Below are 19,001 nucleotides of genomic sequence, written 5' to 3' on the forward strand. Positions count from 1 at the left end.
GCTCACAGCGAAAAAGAATGAGACAATAAATACATATGTATGTTCATGTATAACTGAAAACTTGTGCTCTACACTGGAAATAGACACAACATTGTAAACTGACTGTAACTTAATAAAAAATGTTCTGAAATTAAAAAATATATATATAATAGAAAAGTTCCATGTACATTAACAACAAAAATATGGAGTGCCCTCAAGTAAACTTATTGAAAAAAATGTATCTTCATAGGGAAAAATTACAGGAGGGCATAAAAGAAAACCTGAATAAATTGAAATATATAGCATATTAAGGTGATCATTTGCCTCAAAATTAATTTAAAAATTAATGCAATTCTTTTAAAAGTCTTTGAAGGATTTTCTATAGAATCTTGACGAAACTATTCTGTAATTCACATGGAAGTATAAATACATAGGAAAAGTTGATTTATCTTTAGAATACAAGGATGAAGTGTGGAGAAATTGACCCCCAGTGATTTAAAGTTTTAATTGTTAAAAAATGATGTGGAAAGTTGGAGATCAAGATGGCAGAATAGAAGGATGTGGAGCTCACCTTCTTTCACACATACATCAAAAATACATGTAAATGTGGAACAATTTTCACAGAATTCCTACTGAACATTGTAGAAGATCTCATACAACCAAAGCTGCAAGAAATATTGCCACAAAACTCAGTAGGATAAAAAGGAAATAAAAGGAATCTGGACAGAACCTGCATCCTCTGGAAGGGAGCTGTGAAAGAGGCCAAGTTTCCTTACCCTGGGAACCTCCTTCACTACCTAGGGGGTCAGCTGGGACAGATAAGGAGTTTCAGAGGATCAGAAGAATGCAGCAGCCAGCTATGGCAGGCAGGATAGAGAGAGACCAGCACATAAGGACCTTACCACTTAGCTGCACTTCCCAGTCCAAGACACATGCCTGCTGGTGTGTGCAGCAGCTGGGTGCTGAAACTCGGGCTTCAGTAGACAGACCTGGAGAGGACTCAGTTTGGCTGTGCAGAGACAGCCCAAAGGGACCGGAGTGTGGTCTGAGTTGCAACTGGGGTATGCACACAATGGAAGCAGGTCTTCTAGAGGAGCCCCGTTGTCAACACGCATGTGGAGGGAGGGGTGTGGCCTTGCCATAGCAGCCTTATTCTCAGCATGCTAACAGGGGACATAGCTCTACCTCTACAAGCTCAGGGAGGGTTCAAGCACTGGCTGGTTGCCGAAACACAAATATGTAGCTGAAATCTGAGCCAATTCATGGCAAATCATATATCTAATAAGGGGCTAACATCCAAAATATATAAAGAACTTATACAACTCAGTAGCAAAAACAATTCAATTAAAAATTGACAGAAGACTGATTTTTGTATGTTAATCTTATATCCTGCTACCTTGCTGAATTCTCTTATTAGTTCTAGTACTTTTTGTTTGGAGCTATTAGGGTTTTCTATATATAGTATCATGTCTCTCTATAGTGACAATTTTACCTCTTCTTTTCCAATTTGGATCCCTTTTATTTCTTTTTCTTGCCTGATTGCTGTGGCTAGGGCTTCCAAGACTATGTTGAATCAAAGTGGTGAGAGTGGACAACCTTGTCTTGTCCCAGATTTTAGTGGGAAGCTTTTCAGTTTTTCACCGTTGAGTACTATGCTGGCTGTAGGTTTGTCATAAATAGCTTTTATTATGAAGAGATATGTTCCCTCTATACCCACTTTGGTAAGGGTTTTTGTCACAAATGGGTGTTGAATTTTATCAAATGCTTTTTCTGCATCTGTTGAGATGATCATGTGGTTTTTGCCCTTTCTCTTGTTGATGTGGTGTATCACATTGATTTGCATATGTTGAACCATCCTTGTGTTCCAAAAATCAGTTACATTTCTTTACACTAACAATGAATCAACAGGAAAAGAAAGTAAAGAAACAGTCCCTTTTAAAATAGCACCCAAAGTAATAAAATACCTAGGAATAAATCTAACCAAGGAGGTGAAAGACTTAAATATGGACAACTACAAAACATTGATTAAGGAAATTAAAGAAGACTTAAAAAAAATGGAATGATATCCCTTGCTCCTGGATTGGAAGAATCAATATTGTTAAAATGGTCATACTGCCCAAGGCAATCTACAGATTTAATACCATCCCTATCAAATTACCCAGGACATATTTCACAGAACTAGAACAAATCATATTAAAATTTATATGGAATCACAAAAGACCCAGAATTGCCAAAGCATTATTGAAGAAAAAGAATGATGCTGAAGGAATAACCCTCCCAGACTTCAAACAATACTACAGAGCTACAGTAATCATCAAAATAGCATGGTATTGGTACAAAAACAAGACATATGAATCAATGGAACAGAATAGGGGTCTCAGAAATGAACCCACAAAGTTTTGGTTAATTAATCTTTGACAAAGGAGGCAAGAAAATACAATAGAATAAAGATAGTCTCTTCAGCAAATGGTGTTGGGAAAACTGGACAGCAGCATGTAAATCAGTGAAGCTAGATCACTCCCTCACACCATACACCAAAATAAACTCAAAATGGCTTAAAGACTTAAACATAAGACAAGACACAATAAACCTCCTAGAAGAAAACATAGGCAAAACATTATCTCACATACATCTCAGCAGTGTTCTCCTAGGGCAGTCTACCCAAGCAATAGAAATAAAAGCAAAAATAAACAAATGGGACCTGTTAAACTTACAAGCTTTTGCACAGCAAAGGAAACCATAAGCAAAACAAAATGACAATCCATGGAATGGGAGAAAATATTTTCAAAAGATGATACTGACAAGGGCTTGATTTCTAGAATATGTAAACAGCTCATATGACTTAATAAGGAAAAAAAAAAACCCAATCCAAAACTGGGCAGAAGACCTAAACAAGCAATTCTCCAATGAAGACATATGAATGACCAATAGGCACATGAAAAAATGCTCAGTATCACTAATTATCAGAGAAGTGCAAATCAAAACTACAGGTATCACCTCACACCAGTCAGAATGGCCATCATTCAAAAGTCCACAAACGATAAAGGCTGGAGAGGTTGTGAAGAAAAGGGAACCTTCCTACACTGTTGGTGGGAAAGCAGCTTGGTGCAACCATTGTGGAAATTCCTCAAAAGACTAAAAATAGACTTACCATATGACCCGGCAATCCCACTCCTGGGCATATATCCAGAGGGAACCCTAATTCAGAAAGACACCTGCACCTCAATGTTCATAGCAACACAATTTAATAATAAGGAGACAAGGGTAAGATATTAATTGCAGCATTGTTTGCAATACTGAAAAACTGAAACAACCTAAATGCCAACTCATAGATAAATGGCTAAATAAAATTCAGTATGTCTACATCATAGAATTCTATAGCAATTAAAAGATGAATTTGATTTATATAAATCAACATCTCCAAAACTTATTGGTGAAAAAATGTATAATGCAGAAAATGTAAGTGCAATCTGACATCTTTTGTATAATAATGTATGCTAAACGTAAAATATGTTCTCTGTGTACCAGTTTATGTGTGTAAAAATATCTTTAAGGTGTCTGGAAGGACTTAAACTCAACTTCCTAGGGATTATCTCTGGAGAAGGAGGAAAAGGACTGAATTTGGGATGAAGGTCAGAAAGGACTGTAGCTATACAAATATTCTAATTTTTAAAAGGAAATGTGTTTTCCTATTACTTCATTATTAAAGTTATTTTAAAAAGCACTTTCTGTTACTCTGTGGTATGTTTTTGTTGAAAGAATGCATTCTATGAACTAGTAATGATGTGTACAGTAAGCTTTATGCATATGATTAATAGAGGTGAGGATAATTTTAACGTGTTTTTTATGGTAATAAATTGACTTGTACTAGTAGGCTTACATGTTTATGTAACATGCCAATAATAAAAAAAAATAAGAAAAATATTGAGACTAGTTAGAAAGCTGGACTCTCATGTTGAGTTCTTCAACCTCTGTCTACACTGACATGAATTCATTTCCCTTTTGTTCTGTTTCCAATAAACAACAGAATATGGTAGAAGCAGCACCGGGCTGGGATTTGGTTGCCAACAGTGTTCTGATTAAACAGTTAATACTTCTTAATTGTGTGAGATTGGGATTAACATTCCACAAATAATAAATAAAAGGATTATCATAGGGTTCCTAATCCATCCGTATCTACAAGCAGACTTTAGAGTGTCTGAGAAGTCCTTGAAATTATAGGAAAAAAATTTTGTGTAGGTAGGCGTGTGCATTTTTTGATGGGATGGCACTTGGGAAAGAGATGCGTAAATAGTTTGAAACAATAAAAACATCAACAACAAAAGGTTTATAGCCATTGACCTAGATAATCTTCGGTGTCCTCTTCAGCTGTGAAATTCTTTTAACATTGACCACTAAGACTCTTTTATACTGTCCTTTCTTTTTCTCTTCCCTCTCATCAAACAAACACAAATACAAAAACAGTTAATGAGTTTCATCAACCATAAAATGAGGATAATAATACCCAGTTTCCAAAATGAATGTGATTATTCAATGGAACAATCCATGTAAAGCCCGAAGTGAATAAAGCTGGTTTCAGTGTGGGGGAGACATTCAAGTGTGATGGAAACTTTCATGAACTGGTTTGCAAAGTGAGATCACAGCTACCCAGATCTGGCTGATTGTTAAGAGGGGGATGTTGGCCCAGGCTGGATATTTGGCTTAAGAGAAAACAGAAATCCATGGACTTCTGTGTGCGTGTGTGTGTGTGTGTATGATCCCCCAATTTCAAAACACTGTTAACTAATTTGTATTTTAAATACTGTGAGCCAGTGGTGCGCTGGCCAAGTGAGCCACATTAGTAGACTAGGGATAGCCTGTTGGTCACTTTTGAACTTGTAGGTTTCTATATATGACCAATGGCCTGACCCAAATTTAATGCCAAATAGAGAAAATATCAACAAAGTTTAGTCTCTCATCAAAGTTTCATTTTTTCCCCTCCCTACACATGTGTTCTGTCTACTTGATGACTCAAGCCAGAAATCTAGCAGGTTATCTCAGGCACCTTCATCTCAGTCACTACATACCATCTAACCGCAAATCTCAGAAATACGTTCTGCATTCAGCCCCTTTTATGTACCCTGTGCAACTTCTGTCATCTTTTACCTGGATTATTGTAGTAGTTGCCAGGTTGGTCTCCACACCCCCAATCTTGCTCCTCTGCCACACACACACACACACAAGCCCCACAAAACCACAAAAAAACTGTGAAATGTGATTTTACAAAAGCCCTTTGATGGTTCTTCATTTCTTAAAGACTAAAGTTCTTAGCAAGGCTTGCAAAGTTCATTGTGATCCAACCTATTGTTCTGACATCCTTTCTTGATGCCGCCACGTACAACCTGTGTCTTACCTATGCTGAAGTATTTTCACATTCCCTTAGCTTACCATGGTCTTTCTTACTTTAAGACTTTACACACATTTAAAAATATATATTCCTGGGGTAGTCTCCCAAGCAATCCTGGATAATTCCTGGCCATTTCTGGAGACCAATTGCAGAATTATCCTCTTAAGACTCCTTTGAATCCTGTTTCTTCACTTTTAATCAGAGTTAAAATCAGTTGATTACTTCACTGCAAACACAGTCCCTTGATCATGTCTATTACAGCACTTGCCAGAATATTCATATTTTTTGCTTTCTCATATGTTGGTCTCCCTGATGAATATGTAAACTCCTAAAGCACAGGGACAGTGGCTTTCTCATATCCGTAACTTCAGTGCCAGGTATAATGTCTGTCAACTAAGTAGTTATTAGCTTCCCTCCAATGAATGAATGAGTAGACAAGTGACCCTGATATTGCATTGACAACACCCACATTACCTAGATCATCTGGATTCTGTCATCAAACTAATCAGAGAGGGATTGCTGATCAGCCTAGCCCACATTCTCAGATTACTTGTTGGAGATCTGTAGAAATACAAGTATTTTGTCACCCATAGATGGAGCTCGAACATTTGTTCTTACAGGCTTGGCTAGCTAAGCCTGACAAAATGGAAAGGTATTAGGAAGAGTGGAGCAAAAATTTGGAAGAAAAAAGCAATAGGAACAAGATAATAATGTTGCTGGAAAATAAAGGCTATTGGGTATTCCTCTACTCCCCCAAATATTCAAACCTAGGGCTTATGTGGTGCACTTTGGGAGACACCATAACCTTCGTCCAGCCCTGAAATTGCACCAAATGGAATAATTTCTTCAATGCACTTTAATACTTCTTGGAATGAATTAGTGTAAATGAGATGTGGTTTTTTTGTGTACTGGTTGATTGGGTTTTAAGACACCCAGCCAGCCAAGCAATTCAACAAACAACATCAGAGCTGACATAGTTCATCCTTGAGAATTAGAGGAAGAAGAAGGATGATTGAATTACTGTCTTATTAAAGCCCTCCTAACAAAAGAGAAAAAAAGATAACTGCTGAGTGAGGTATGGCGAAGACTTTGACATTTAAAAAATTCAAAAATTATCTATCTGTCTGTCTGCCTATCTATCTATCTATCTATCTATCTATCTATCTATCTATCTATCCATCTATCTAAAAGAAGAGACATAAGCTGATTTTTAGAGGAAAGAAAGTAAGGGAAACCAGCACTTGATGTATGCTCTCTGGGCATTAGTTTTCTGTGTTAGGTAGACCAAGGGAGTAGAAGACACCTGGGCTTTTGAGTGAGTGGGATCTGACTTTGCCACTTGACTGCATGACAGCTATGTGAATTTGAGTAAGTTTGAAAAAACTTCTCTAAGCCTCAATTTTGTCCATGAAGTATAGACAATTGTTGATTTGCAAGGTTGTTGTAGGGAAAGTAACTGAAACATAGTAAGTAGGCATTCAATAAATTTTAATTTTCTTTCTTTAACCCAGAGTGGAATAAATAACATAAATATTGAATGTTTTGTATTAAGTCAAGTAATAGAATTAGACTGGAACTCAGTTTTTTGACTCTCAGCCCTAGGGGAACCTTGAAGTAATAACTGTAAGCTGGGGGTAATCTGCCTACACTGGTATCTAGTTATTGAGCTCCTTAGGTTCTGTTCCCCTGCCTTCCCTCCAGCAGATCACCTCGTTTGTATACTTCAGAGCCTCTCTGTATTTCCTCCCCTTTAACAGTCTCACTATGGGAAACCGCTTCTCCTACCCTTCATGTCTGTGCTGTAATGAAACACTGATAACCAGTCAGCCCTTAAGCTTCAGTCCTAGAGAAGAGCCAGAAACACATCTAAGTGTTTGGCAATAGAGAGTGATTCTGCATTTCGCCCTTTTCCTAGTTACTTTATTGGGCAGTAGGAGGACACAAGATATTCATCAGTGTTCATCACTGAGAAATGAATAGGCACTATAAGAGACAATTTAATATATCTAAATAATCTTTAAAAGTAGACACACCCCTTGCAAATTCCACACTTCCTTGTGCTAGATGACTTCATAATACAAAGAGAATACTTACTAACTTTTCCTACTGGTGCTGCTACGTACTTCTAAGTAGAACTTCATTCATTTTCACTTACCATGCTCCCCAAAGATGGTAAGATGTTGCTTAAAATAGGTTTCAGAGTCTGGGTTAGTGGCCTTTTAATCGTGCCAAATAGTTTATTATTAGAGAGGAAGCTGCCCTCTGTTTACTGGCTTGATTCATTTCCAGTCAAATCCAGCATTGCTCCCATCTTCATCCTTTCCTGTTCTAGTTTCTCTTGCTCATTTCCCCCACAGCTTATATACTCACCTTTGATTGCATGTAGTATTATGTTAGAAGGTCCTTTCTGGTTGTCATAAACTCTCACAACTCGGAGGACTATAACTTATACTCCAACAAAGCAACCAGTGCATGCAGTGTATCTAGTACAAACTGACCTTCAACTTCCCACGTTCAAATGTCACCTTTATCTAGAAAGTCTGGGAAAAGAAGAATTTTACCTTTATGTCTCCTAATTTGGCCAGAGTTTCTCTGCTGTGCTATGTGCTCCTTCCCGACAGTACAGACGTGCTATGAAGAATGCTTTGACGTCACTTGGCATTCCTTGGCACAGAGGTGTTTTATGTATAGAATGCTGGCCCAAGGTGGGGGTAGAGGGGAAATCTCTAATTGTGTATACCCTATGACTCTTTTTCCCAACAGAACTGCATCTAAGGAATTCAATTGTTCCCAGGGGCTCTAAATGGGGGCACCCCATTTTCCAACCTTTTCTCATGTAGACCACACCCGCTGTCTTGATTTTATCTTGCCTTTTATCTTAGAAGGGGAATATGTAATTTTCTTTGAATTATTTTAGAATACTTTTGGTGTAGTTTATAAGGAACAATTTCCTTCAATTTGATTAACACAAATTACTGAGGGGCTTAGCAGTATGGAATATAATTTTTTTCATTATATTTATTTTAATATTTAATTATTTAATATTATATTATTTTGCATTATATTTCACATGAGTGTGATCAAGGGACTATGGGAATCACCAATAAATATTTGACCTTTCCACTTATACACACACACACACACACACACACACACACACACACACACAATAAAGGCAAATTAACATTGATTCAGGGGACTGGTAAAATTTTAGACACTCTTAAATTTATACTTAGAGATTGAAGAATGTAAAATGAGTGCAGACCCCCTAACAGGATGAAAAGAGCTTTAGTTTAAGAATCAGAAACCTATATCCTGGTCACAGCAGCACTTCTAATTATCTGCACAGTATGGGCTGAGTCTCATTTCCTTTACCTACAATAGAAATTGTTTGGATGAGATTAAACATAATATTTAAATTTCTAGTGATTCTTTGGTAATTAGCATTTCTTCAATGAATTAATGATGATCGATAGATTTGTATGAATTGGTTACGATTTAGGGTTAACTACCATATACTCAGTTATTTTTATGTGTATCATTAATAGTATAAAATAATTTTATTTCCTGTTACTAATAAACAATACGACTAGTGTTCTGAGTCAATCGCATGACTGAAAGTTTTTACAGTCCTTCTTAAACTATTAAAAACTAGATAGCCTGTATTCTAAGTCTAATCAGAAGAAGGAGATTATTTTTTGGTTTTTAATATAACTTTTGTCGCCAATACTGGCTTGCAATCTTGAGCACCCATTGATTAATTGTACTTTAGTTTGAATTCCAAAAGTGAAGGTGGAAGGAAAGTAGCTTGAGTTTTTTTGGCAGGAGAAGATGGGGGAACATCAAATTCCGACTTGAGGAATTAGCAGCCTTTATGATTAGACCAAATATGCTTTACTCTGATTTTTTCATTTAATCTGTAAATTAAGGGGATGATCTTTAAAGCCTGTACTAGTTCTGATTTTGTGGACATTTTCTTTTGGTTTCGCAGTAGTAAACTTCCTACTGAAGTTACCATCTTGTGTACACATTTTTCTGCTCCTTGTTATGTCTCTTTCTACTCATAATAAGTTCACATACTTTTTCCTTCTAGGGAGGAGTATTTTTAATTGTTTTTATTTGACTGGAAACTTCAGGACCCTGTTAGCCTCATTGCTAAGAGGTATTTCAATTAATATATTTGGCAGAGAAAAATCTGTGGCTTATAACTCTTATTTTCAGAATTTGTATTGTCTCAGGAAACAGCCACTTTGAACTATCTTTGATCATGATCATGATGATGATCATGATTAACCAAAGGAGTTCAACTCCTCAGTATAAAACATTGCTTCCTGTAAATGCTTTGGGCAGTAATTGGATTGAGGAAAAGATCAGATGTGATTGTCTTGTCTTCTTTGTACTCCCTGTTATTGGTATCTGAGTGTTTTCCTGACGTCTAGGTGTCCAAAGGTAGAAGAAAGAAATGTGCATCTCACCCTGTGGCAGGAGGCTATGTTTGTGTTTGTGAGGATGAAAGAGGAGAGGAAATATAACTTGATGAGAAGTTTATTGTCAAGTTTTATGAAATACAATTTTCTGGATCCTATATACAGGAGGTCATGACAATAAATTCAAAAGTAGCAATGCAGAGTTCCAGTGGTGGCACAAAAGATGCAAATATTCTGAATCTTCAACTACCACAACATTCTTTGCTTTGGATATGGAATGTGTTACAATGTTACTAGGGAAATTTTGGCTCCTAAACCATGCCTCTTAGCTCCTTGGATAGATTTATCAACAATAAATTAAAACAATCTGGAATATCCAAACTTTGAGTATCAGGAATTTTTAAAAAGTGCTCACTTTATTCCAGAGCACCCAATTACTTTACCATACAGTTCTAAATATAGTCCCAAATGCAGTTTACTTCTTCCATCCACTATTTTCTAATCAAAGAGCTCAATGATTATGGAGCCTTACAAAAAAAAACCCTTGCACCAAGCAAAAGGAAAATACTACAGTAGTACAATTAAAACAAAAGGTCAGACATATGCCCCCAGTACCCAAATAAGGGATCACATTAAATATCTTAATTCCATGTTGTGTGTCTTATTTCTCCTTCGGCTTAGTTTTTCTCTTGAGTTAGTTTGTTTTCTGTTAGTTTCAAATTATTATTGAAAGTATTAGCATCTTTGTTCTTGGACATATTCATAGAGTGGTGTGTTGCTATCTAAGTGAAAGGAACCTGAGTCAGTTCTCTCTCTTCTATGGTAACCCCTGGGCTCACAGTAGCTTGTCTGCTTATCCTCCACATCCTGAAAGTATCTTCTCATGCTCCCTGACAGACTCGATCCACTCTCTTCCTTTTGCCTTTCCCAACTCCACATGGTTGTACTGCTTGATAAATACCTATATCTGTACTCTTCAGGTCCTGTAAGGTCTTGGCTATCAGGTGAATGACTGCCACTTGTCTGCCCATGGCTATCACTTGATTGCCCATGGCTATCACTTGATTGGCCATGACTGTATACTTGTCTTTCATTTGTGCTGAATCCAGATTGTCCCTGGATATCTCCTGATTGTCCATCAGCTGATCCCTGTCTTGCTAAATTTGTTCTGTATCTTACTGGCTCATGAGATGTTGTATCTCCCAACTGCTGTTGGCTGGATCCCTGTATACCTGTTGTATTTAACTCTGACTGTCTATGCCTCGATCCTGATTGTTCATGAATCTTTCCCCCCCAATTATCTGAATGCCCTTTACCATCACTATGGGATCCCTGCCGTTTAGTTGAACTAGAATCTGAATAGCTGTAAGCTGATAAGGATTTTTTATGACCTGATAGAGAGTGGTTCCTTGGCTGGCTGCTATGAGAAGATCCCTGCCTTCTAGATTGAACATGAGGGTCATTTGACTGTTCCTGAGTTTTTACTGAATGCCCATGACTAGATCCCTGCCCTGTAGCTCTACTAGATCCAGACTGATTATGGGAATCAGTGGCCTGCCCATAACTTATCTGTGCCTGTTCATAACGTGAGCTTTGTCTTCCTGCTATTTCAGTTGCTTTTGATCCTGACTGGTCAGAATTAGAAACTGGTTGTCAAAGACTAGACACTTGCTTGGATTCAGCTCTGTCTGTTGACCTCAGAGGACTAGAATTACGGCTGCTTGTTCTGCTGCCCCTAGAAGGTCCATACCCAGACTGCCCATAGTCATATTCGGCACTTCCATAGCTGCCATGTCTCCAGCTTTGACCTGATCCATGTCTTTGTCGTCCACTAATCTGTGACCGAGAATGACTTATTCTAGACTGGGCATGCCTATGACTTGACTGTCTATGAGCATCGTGTAACTGTGCATGGCTGGACCCATGTCGCTCTACTGTGCTAGATCCTAAGTGTCCACGGGTAGATGTGGACTCTGCATGTTGGGATCCAGCCTGCCCGTGAGCAGACCCTGCGTGTCTCTGAGACACCCCCGAATGCCTCTCGCTGTCACTGGACTCACTGTGACTAGACTCCTGCCTGCCAGCTGCCCTGGACCCTGACCGAGTGGATTGTCCGTGACTAGCTTGGCCGTGTCTGGTGGTGTCTCCTGACTGTCCGTGAGCAGTTCCCTGTCTCCTGTACTCTGTGGATCCCAACTCTGCATGTTGGGGTCCAGCCTGCCCGTGAGTGGATCCTGCGTGTCTCTGAGACACCCCCGAATGCCTCTCACTGTCACTGGACTCACTGTGACTAGACTCCTGCCTGCCACCTGCCCTGGACCCTGACTGAGTGGATTGTCCGTGACTAGCTTGGCCATGTCTGGTGGTGTCTCCTGACTGTCCGTGAGCAGTTCCCTGTCTCCTGTTCTCTGTGGATCCCGACTCTGCATGTTGGGGTCCAGCCTGCCCATGAGCGGATCCTGCGTGTCTCTGAGACACCCCCGAATGCCTCTCGCTGTCACTGGACTCACTGTGACTAGACTCCTGCCTGCCACCTGCCCTGGACCCTGACCGAGTGGATTGTCCGTGACTAGCTTGGCCGTGTCTGGTGGTGTCTCCTGACTGTCCGTGAGCAGTTCCCTGTCTCCTGTTCTCTGTGGATCCCGACTCTGCATGTTGGGGTCCAGCCTGCCCATGAGCGGATCCTGCGTGTCTCTGAGACACCCCCGAATGCCTCTCGCTGTCACTGGACTCACTGTGACTAGATTCCTGCCTGCCAGCTGCCCTGGACCCTGACCGAGTGGATTGTCCGTGACTAGCTTGGCCATGTCTGGTGGTGTCTCCTGACTGTCTGTGAGCAGTTCCCTGTCTCCTATTCTCTGTGGATCCCGACTCTGCATGTTGGGGTCCAGCCTGCCCGTGAGTGGATCCTGCGTGTCTCTGAGACACCCCCGAATGCCTCTCGCTGTCACTGGACTCACTGTGACTAGACTCCTGCCTGCCAGCTGCCCTGGACCCTGACCGAGTGGATTGTCCGTGACTAGCTTGGCCGTGTCTGGTGGTGTCTCCTGACTGTCCGTGAGCAGTTCCCTGTCTCCTGTTCTCTGTGGATCCCGACTCTGCATGTTGGGGTCCAGCCTGCCCGTGAGCGGATCCTGCGTGTCTCTGAGACACCCCCGAATGCCTCTCGCTGTCACTGGACTCACTGTGACTAGTTCCCCTTCTTCCCGTCACGCTGGAATTTTCCTGAGCAGAATGTCCTTGACCAGTCTGGGTATGTGTAGTTGTATCCCTTGACTGACCATGAGTAGATTCTTGTCTTTTACTAGATTCTGACTCTTTATGTGTTTGTACAGTATCTCCATGATTTGTACCAGAGTGTCTAGTGCTGTTTCCTCTCTCCCAGTCATCTGACTGGCTTTCGCTGTCATTTGATTGACTATGTGTTGTTTCCTGCCCTCTGGATGCTCTCCTTCCCTGACTTGATCCTTGGCTTTGTTGGCTATGTCCATGAATGCTGTCATGATCTTCAGACTCACTTCCTGATACCCTGCTTCTTTCATTATCACTGTGAGTAGTTGTTTCTTGGCTACTTCCTCTTGTCTGACTGTGGGATAAATCTGATGTTGGGTTTCCACATATTGGACACCTTTTGCTTGATCTAGGCCCACAGCTTCCTTGTCCACTTACCCTAGATTCATTTTTGTTTTGGCCAGATGATTGACCTGTGCTAAACTCATGTTCATCATAAATTGAAGACTGGCCTGAACTAGACCCATGTTGACTAAATCTAGAAGATTGCCCTGAACTGAAGCCATGTTGGCCATAGCCATACTGCGCTGATCTAGACTTATGTTTTCCAAAGCTAGACGACTGATGTGAACTAGATCCATATCCAAAACCAGAGGATTGACCTGAACCTGACTCTTTTTGTCCAAAGCCAGAGGACTGACCTGAGCCAGATCCATGTTGCCCAAAGCCAGAGGACTGACCTGAGCCAGATCCATGTTGCCCAAAGCCAGAGGACTGATGTGAGCTAGACCCACTTTGTCCAAAGCCAGAGGACTGACTTGAGCCTGACCCATGTTGTCCAAAGCCAGAGGACTGACCTAAGCCAGATCCATGTTGCCCAAAGCCAGAGGACTGACCTGAGCCAGATCCATGTTGTCCAAAGCCAGAGGACTGATGTGAGCTAGACCCACTTTGTCCAAAGCCAGAGGACTGACTAGAGCCTGACCCATGTTGTCCAAAGCCAGAGGACTGACCTGAGCCAGATCCATGTTGCCCAAAGCCAGAGGACTGACTTGAGCCAGACGCATGTTGTCCAAAGCCAGAGGACTGACCTGAGCCAGATCCATGTTGCCCAAAGCCAGAGGACTGACCTGAGCCTGACCCATGTTGTCCAAAGCCAGAGGACTGACCTGAGCCTGACCCTTGTTGTCCAAAGCCAGAAGACTGACTTGAACTTGACCCATGCCCAAAGCCAGAAGACTGACCTGAGCCAGACCCATGTTGTCCAAAGCCAGAGGACTGACCTGAGCCTGACCCTTGTTGTCCAAAGCCAGAAGACTGACTTGAACTTGACCCATGCCCAAAGCCAGAAGACTGACCTGAGCCAGACCCATGTTGTCCAAAGCCAGAGGACTGACCTGAACCAGATCCATGTTGTCCAAAGCCAGAGGACTGACCTGAGCCTGACCCATGTTGTCCAAAGCCAGAGGACTGACCTGAGCCAGATCCATGTTGCCCAAAGCCAGAGGACTGATGTGAGCTAGACCCACTTTGTCCAAAGCCAGAGGACTGACTTGAGCCTGACCCATGTTGTCCAAAGCCAGAGGACTGACCTGAGCCAGATCCATGTTGCCCAAAGCCAGAGGACTGACCTGAGCCAGATCCATGTTGTCCAAAGCCAGAGGACTGACCTGAGCCAGATCCATGTTGCCCAAAGCCAGAGGACTGACCTGAGCCTGACCCATGTTGTCCAAAGCCAGAGGACTGACCTGAGCCTGACCCATGTTGTCCAAAGCCAGAGGACTGACCTGAGCCTGACCCATGTTGTCCAAAGCCAGAGGACTGACCTGAGCCAGATCCATGTTGCCCAAAGCCAGAGGACTGACCTGAGCCTGACCCATGTTGTCCAAAGCCAGAGGACTGACCTGAGCCTGACCCTTGTTGTCCAAAGCCAGAAGACTGACTTGAACTTGACCCATGCCCAAAGCCAGAAGACTGACCTGAGCCAGACCCATGTTGTCCAAAGCCAGAGGATTGACCTGAGCCTGACCCTTGTTGTCCAAAGCCAGAAGACTGACTTGAACTTGACCCATGCCCAAAGCCAGAAGACTGACCTGAGCCAGACCCATGTTGTCCAAAGCCAGAGGACTGACCTGAACCAGATCCATGTTGTCCAAAGCCAGAGGACTGACCTGAGCCTGACCCATGTTGTCCAAAGCCAGAGGACTGACCTGAGCCAGATCCATGTTGTCCAAAGCCAGAGGACTGACCTGAGCCTGACCCATGTTGTCCAAAGCCAGAGGACTGACCTGAGCCTGACCCATGTTGTCCAAAGCCAGAGGACTGACCTGAGCCAGATCCATGTTGTCCAAAGCCAGAGGATTGACCTGAGCCAGATCCATGTTGTCCAAAGCCAGAGGACTGACCTGAGCCTGACCCTTGTTGTCCAAAGCCAGAAGACTGACTTGAACTTGACCCATGCCCAAAGCCAGAAGACTGACCTGAGCCAGACCCATGTTGTCCAAAGCCAGAGGACTGACCTGAACCAGATCCATGTTGCCCAAAGCCAGAGGACTGACCTGAGCCTGACCCATGTTGTCCAAAGCCAGAGGACTGACCTGAGCCAGACCCATGTTGTCCAAAGCCAGAGGACTGACCTGAACCAGATCCATGTTGTCCAAAGCCAGAGGACTGACTTGAGCCTGACCCATGTTGACCAAAGCCAGAGGACTGACCTGAGCAGGATCTACGTTGACCACATTTGGAAAATTCATTTGAACCTGACCCTTTTTGAGAGTTTGAAGAGTATCCACATGAACCAGATCCATGTTGACCATAATAAGAAGACTGACTTCCTCCAGACTCATATTGCCCACAGCAAGAGGACTGACTTGAACCTGTTCCCTGTTGTCCTCCACATGCTCTAGATCCATATCCTTTCTGACTAGAAGACTGGCTACAGGATCTAGGCTCATATTGACCGTATCCAGAGGACTGATCTCCTGAGAGACATCCATGTCCTTGTCCTCCATTGCTTCCTGATTGATAACCTGACTGGGTACAGCTAGATTGGTATCCTTGCCCTTCAAATCTACCTGCCTGACAAGAACTAGAAGCAGTGTGTGACTTTCCACACCCACTAGAATTGCTGGAACCACATGCATGGCTTTGCCTTCCACCATCTCCTGAACCTCTGGAGCTGGACCCATGTCTATGTTTTGCAGTTCCCCTTGAGCTCTCAGAATTATACCCATGCTCTTCTCTCTCACTCCAACTTGAATGTCTGTAACCTGATTTCTGTCCCGATATATCCTCTTCTTCTTCTGTTTCACTTTCTTCCTCATGATGTCGGCGACCATGTCTACGCTTCTTTGACCCTGAAGCTTTGCAATATTCTTTGCTGAGAACCTTGTTGCAGGCCATGGCCAGCTTGAATACCATCAGAAGAAACTCAGTGAAGTCCAGTCTTCGGTCATGATCTCGATCCAGCATGTGCATGATGACATCCACTGTGTCTGGATCATCTGGGTTCTGTATACAAGCAACACACCAAAGGAGACCTGGTCAGCTTAGTCTATATACTCAGCTAAAATAATCAGGTAGAGCTGTGGACTTGAGATGTTTAACATTAGGCAGTTTAATCCAATCAAGAAATATTTTAGGCTAAGGCAGCCTAATAGGACCCAGCAGGTGGGAAGAGGTAATAGAAGAGAATAAAGACTGCTGGGATCCTTAGCAGCATACAGTTCAGGGACTTAAGCTAGAGGACTAGGTACTCAGGTACGACACACAAAAAGGAGTTGCATGAACAAAGTTCAGTACCTGGTGTATTTTAAATTTACATACATGTTACGCCTTGCATGCTAATATAGTCTGTGCTATGATCTATAATTATTTTGAAGCTAATAGCTGAGTCCTTCTCAAGTAGATGGAAAAAATGCTTGTATTTTGTTCTCAGATTTTAGTCATCCTGGCTATTTTCCTTCCTCATTTGCTAGGGTAATTTATAAACTGGTGTCTTAGCTCAAACTTATTTTCTACTTTTTCAGAAGGAAAAACCTAGGAGCATGAAAAAGCCCAAGGGTCTGCATGGTGGGAGTGCACAGGAAAGAAAGCATTCACCTTTCTAAAAATAAATACTGCCTCAACAGACTTTCTGATGTCCCAAAAAAGTACCACTCATAGAGTTAGTTCAAAGACCATGGGGACAATGCCCTTTTTAGCTGATCTTTGGTCATAGAACAGAAAATGTACAAGACCCTAACAGCTCTCAGTCCTCACCTTCAGAATTGGACGAAACTCTTTCTCCAGAAGTTCCTTTAGTTCATTCTTGCTTAGTGTGTCACACTCCCCATCCTGCTTGGTGTATTTGTAGAAAACATCAATGACAGTGACGACACTTCTCAAGAGATCGGTCATCTTGTTGCAAGTTTATGTAAACCTGAAGGAAAAAACACACAAAAGAAGCTATCATTCGTTTTATTTTTTTAATTTATAAGCAGTTCTGATTTTAATAATAATCATCATGATTTTTCAAATATCTTGTCTCTTTTAACCTTAAAATACCTCAGCAAATCAGGATGGGTCAGGGATGATCTAACACCCTGCAACACACTGAAACCTTTGTTAACTCTGAGTTACTTTGCTAAGGTAAAGTCATGGCATGTTACTGACTGAACTAGGACCAGATCTCAGATCCCTGTGTCCTGGATGAACACATTCTTTACACAGTATCTCTACACTTTGTGTACTTTGCTGTTCTGTATGTTGTCCTGGAGCTTCCAAAGTTTCTAGAACCAAAGATGTATTGCCCCAGTCTCTCTGGCTAGTTTCACTGGTTTTCTTGAGTCAAAAGTAACAGACCTAACACGCATATCTATTTCCTCTCTGGGTACCAGAAGCTAAACTGGATTGTTAAGGCATTTAGCAAGTAAAAAATGGGCAAAGTGTGTCAACACTATCCTGGTGCTTCAGAAGCATGAGCTAGCCTTTATCATAGCTCAGGAAGTATCCTAATTTCAGCCTTGACCAAACACTGTTCTCTTTCAATAATCAGGGAAAAGGTTCAGCCATGTAAGCAGTAGTTTGACTAGTGGATGATTAGATCTTGGAGCTCTGGAAATTGACACTGAACAAGGATGGGACTCTACAACGGTGCTGGTCTTTTCCCTATTTAAGCCAGACAACCCAGAAAAAAATGGCATGCAAAAAGCCTAGGAAGAGAGTGTGAAATGGCCTAGAAGAGGGCAAACTTCTACTTATATTATTCTTCTCAACAACAACAACAACAACAAATTTATTCTAAAAAGACCCTGGAATAAACTACAGTGACCAAACAAATAAGCAAACAAAGAGAAAAAACAAGAAAAGGAAAAAAGAAACAAAAGGAAGGGAAGGAGGAAGGAAAGAAGGCCAAATACATATTAACGCTGTCTTAGCTCATACTCTTGGATTTCTGCCTTCGACAACAACCAACCGAATATCCATTGATGGAGCTGGATGAATTTTCTCTCACCTGGTTCACCAAAGGAACAAGTAGAATAAAGCCTGATGGAGCTTGCAGGGCGACAATGGATTGAGATGGTGGCCCTTATATAGCTAACGTGTGGGTGCTGCCCTCTGTGGGATGGGCTGATTCATTTCAACCAAACCTAACCCCACCTCTGTCCACGATTAACTTCCCACTTCTTCACATTCTCATCTCTGAGATAATTGCAGAGAGGCTGGTACCAGCCTACTTTCCCAGATGAGGACATGTTGCAGGACGCTTTTTTTTAGGGTCATCCACTTCTGAAAAGCAGAGACTGTGTTTTAGAGGACATGTGTAGTTCGTTCCCTTTAGTACCTGCAAAAAGTTGCAAAGTGTAAGATGACTTGGCAGGTGTGCAATAGATGCTTATTTAATCGAAAATGAACCTGGGCCATTAAGCTTACCTAATTCATGTCTTTTTGCAATAATAATAACTACTATTTATTGAGAATTTACTATGTGCTAGATA

The 19,001-nt window shown here is 41.6% G+C and overlaps 1 protein-coding gene and 1 long non-coding RNA gene across 4 annotated transcripts in view; one reads left to right on the forward strand and one right to left on the reverse strand.

Moving 5' to 3' along the window:
- LOC135318971 (uncharacterized) overlaps positions 1-19,001 on the forward strand; it is a 144,418-nt gene that overhangs the window by 69,978 nt on the left and 55,439 nt on the right. The window lies entirely within an intron of this gene.
- LOC105093910 (filaggrin-2) lies at positions 9,895-17,421 on the reverse strand. Its single transcript, XM_064478135.1, has 5 exons — positions 17,284-17,421; positions 16,411-16,533; positions 14,655-16,097; positions 14,382-14,571; positions 9,895-14,192 (listed from the first exon to the last, which is right to left on the reverse strand). The coding sequence occupies exons 1-5, from the start codon at positions 17,419-17,421 to the stop codon at positions 11,446-11,448; spliced, it is 4,641 nt and encodes a 1,546-aa protein (XP_064334205.1). The 3' UTR covers positions 9,895-11,445.

Source organism: Camelus dromedarius, chromosome 23, assembly GCF_036321535.1.
Source record: "Camelus dromedarius isolate mCamDro1 chromosome 23, mCamDro1.pat, whole genome shotgun sequence".
In the NCBI taxonomy this organism is placed as follows: Eukaryota; Metazoa; Chordata; class Mammalia; order Artiodactyla; family Camelidae; genus Camelus; species Camelus dromedarius.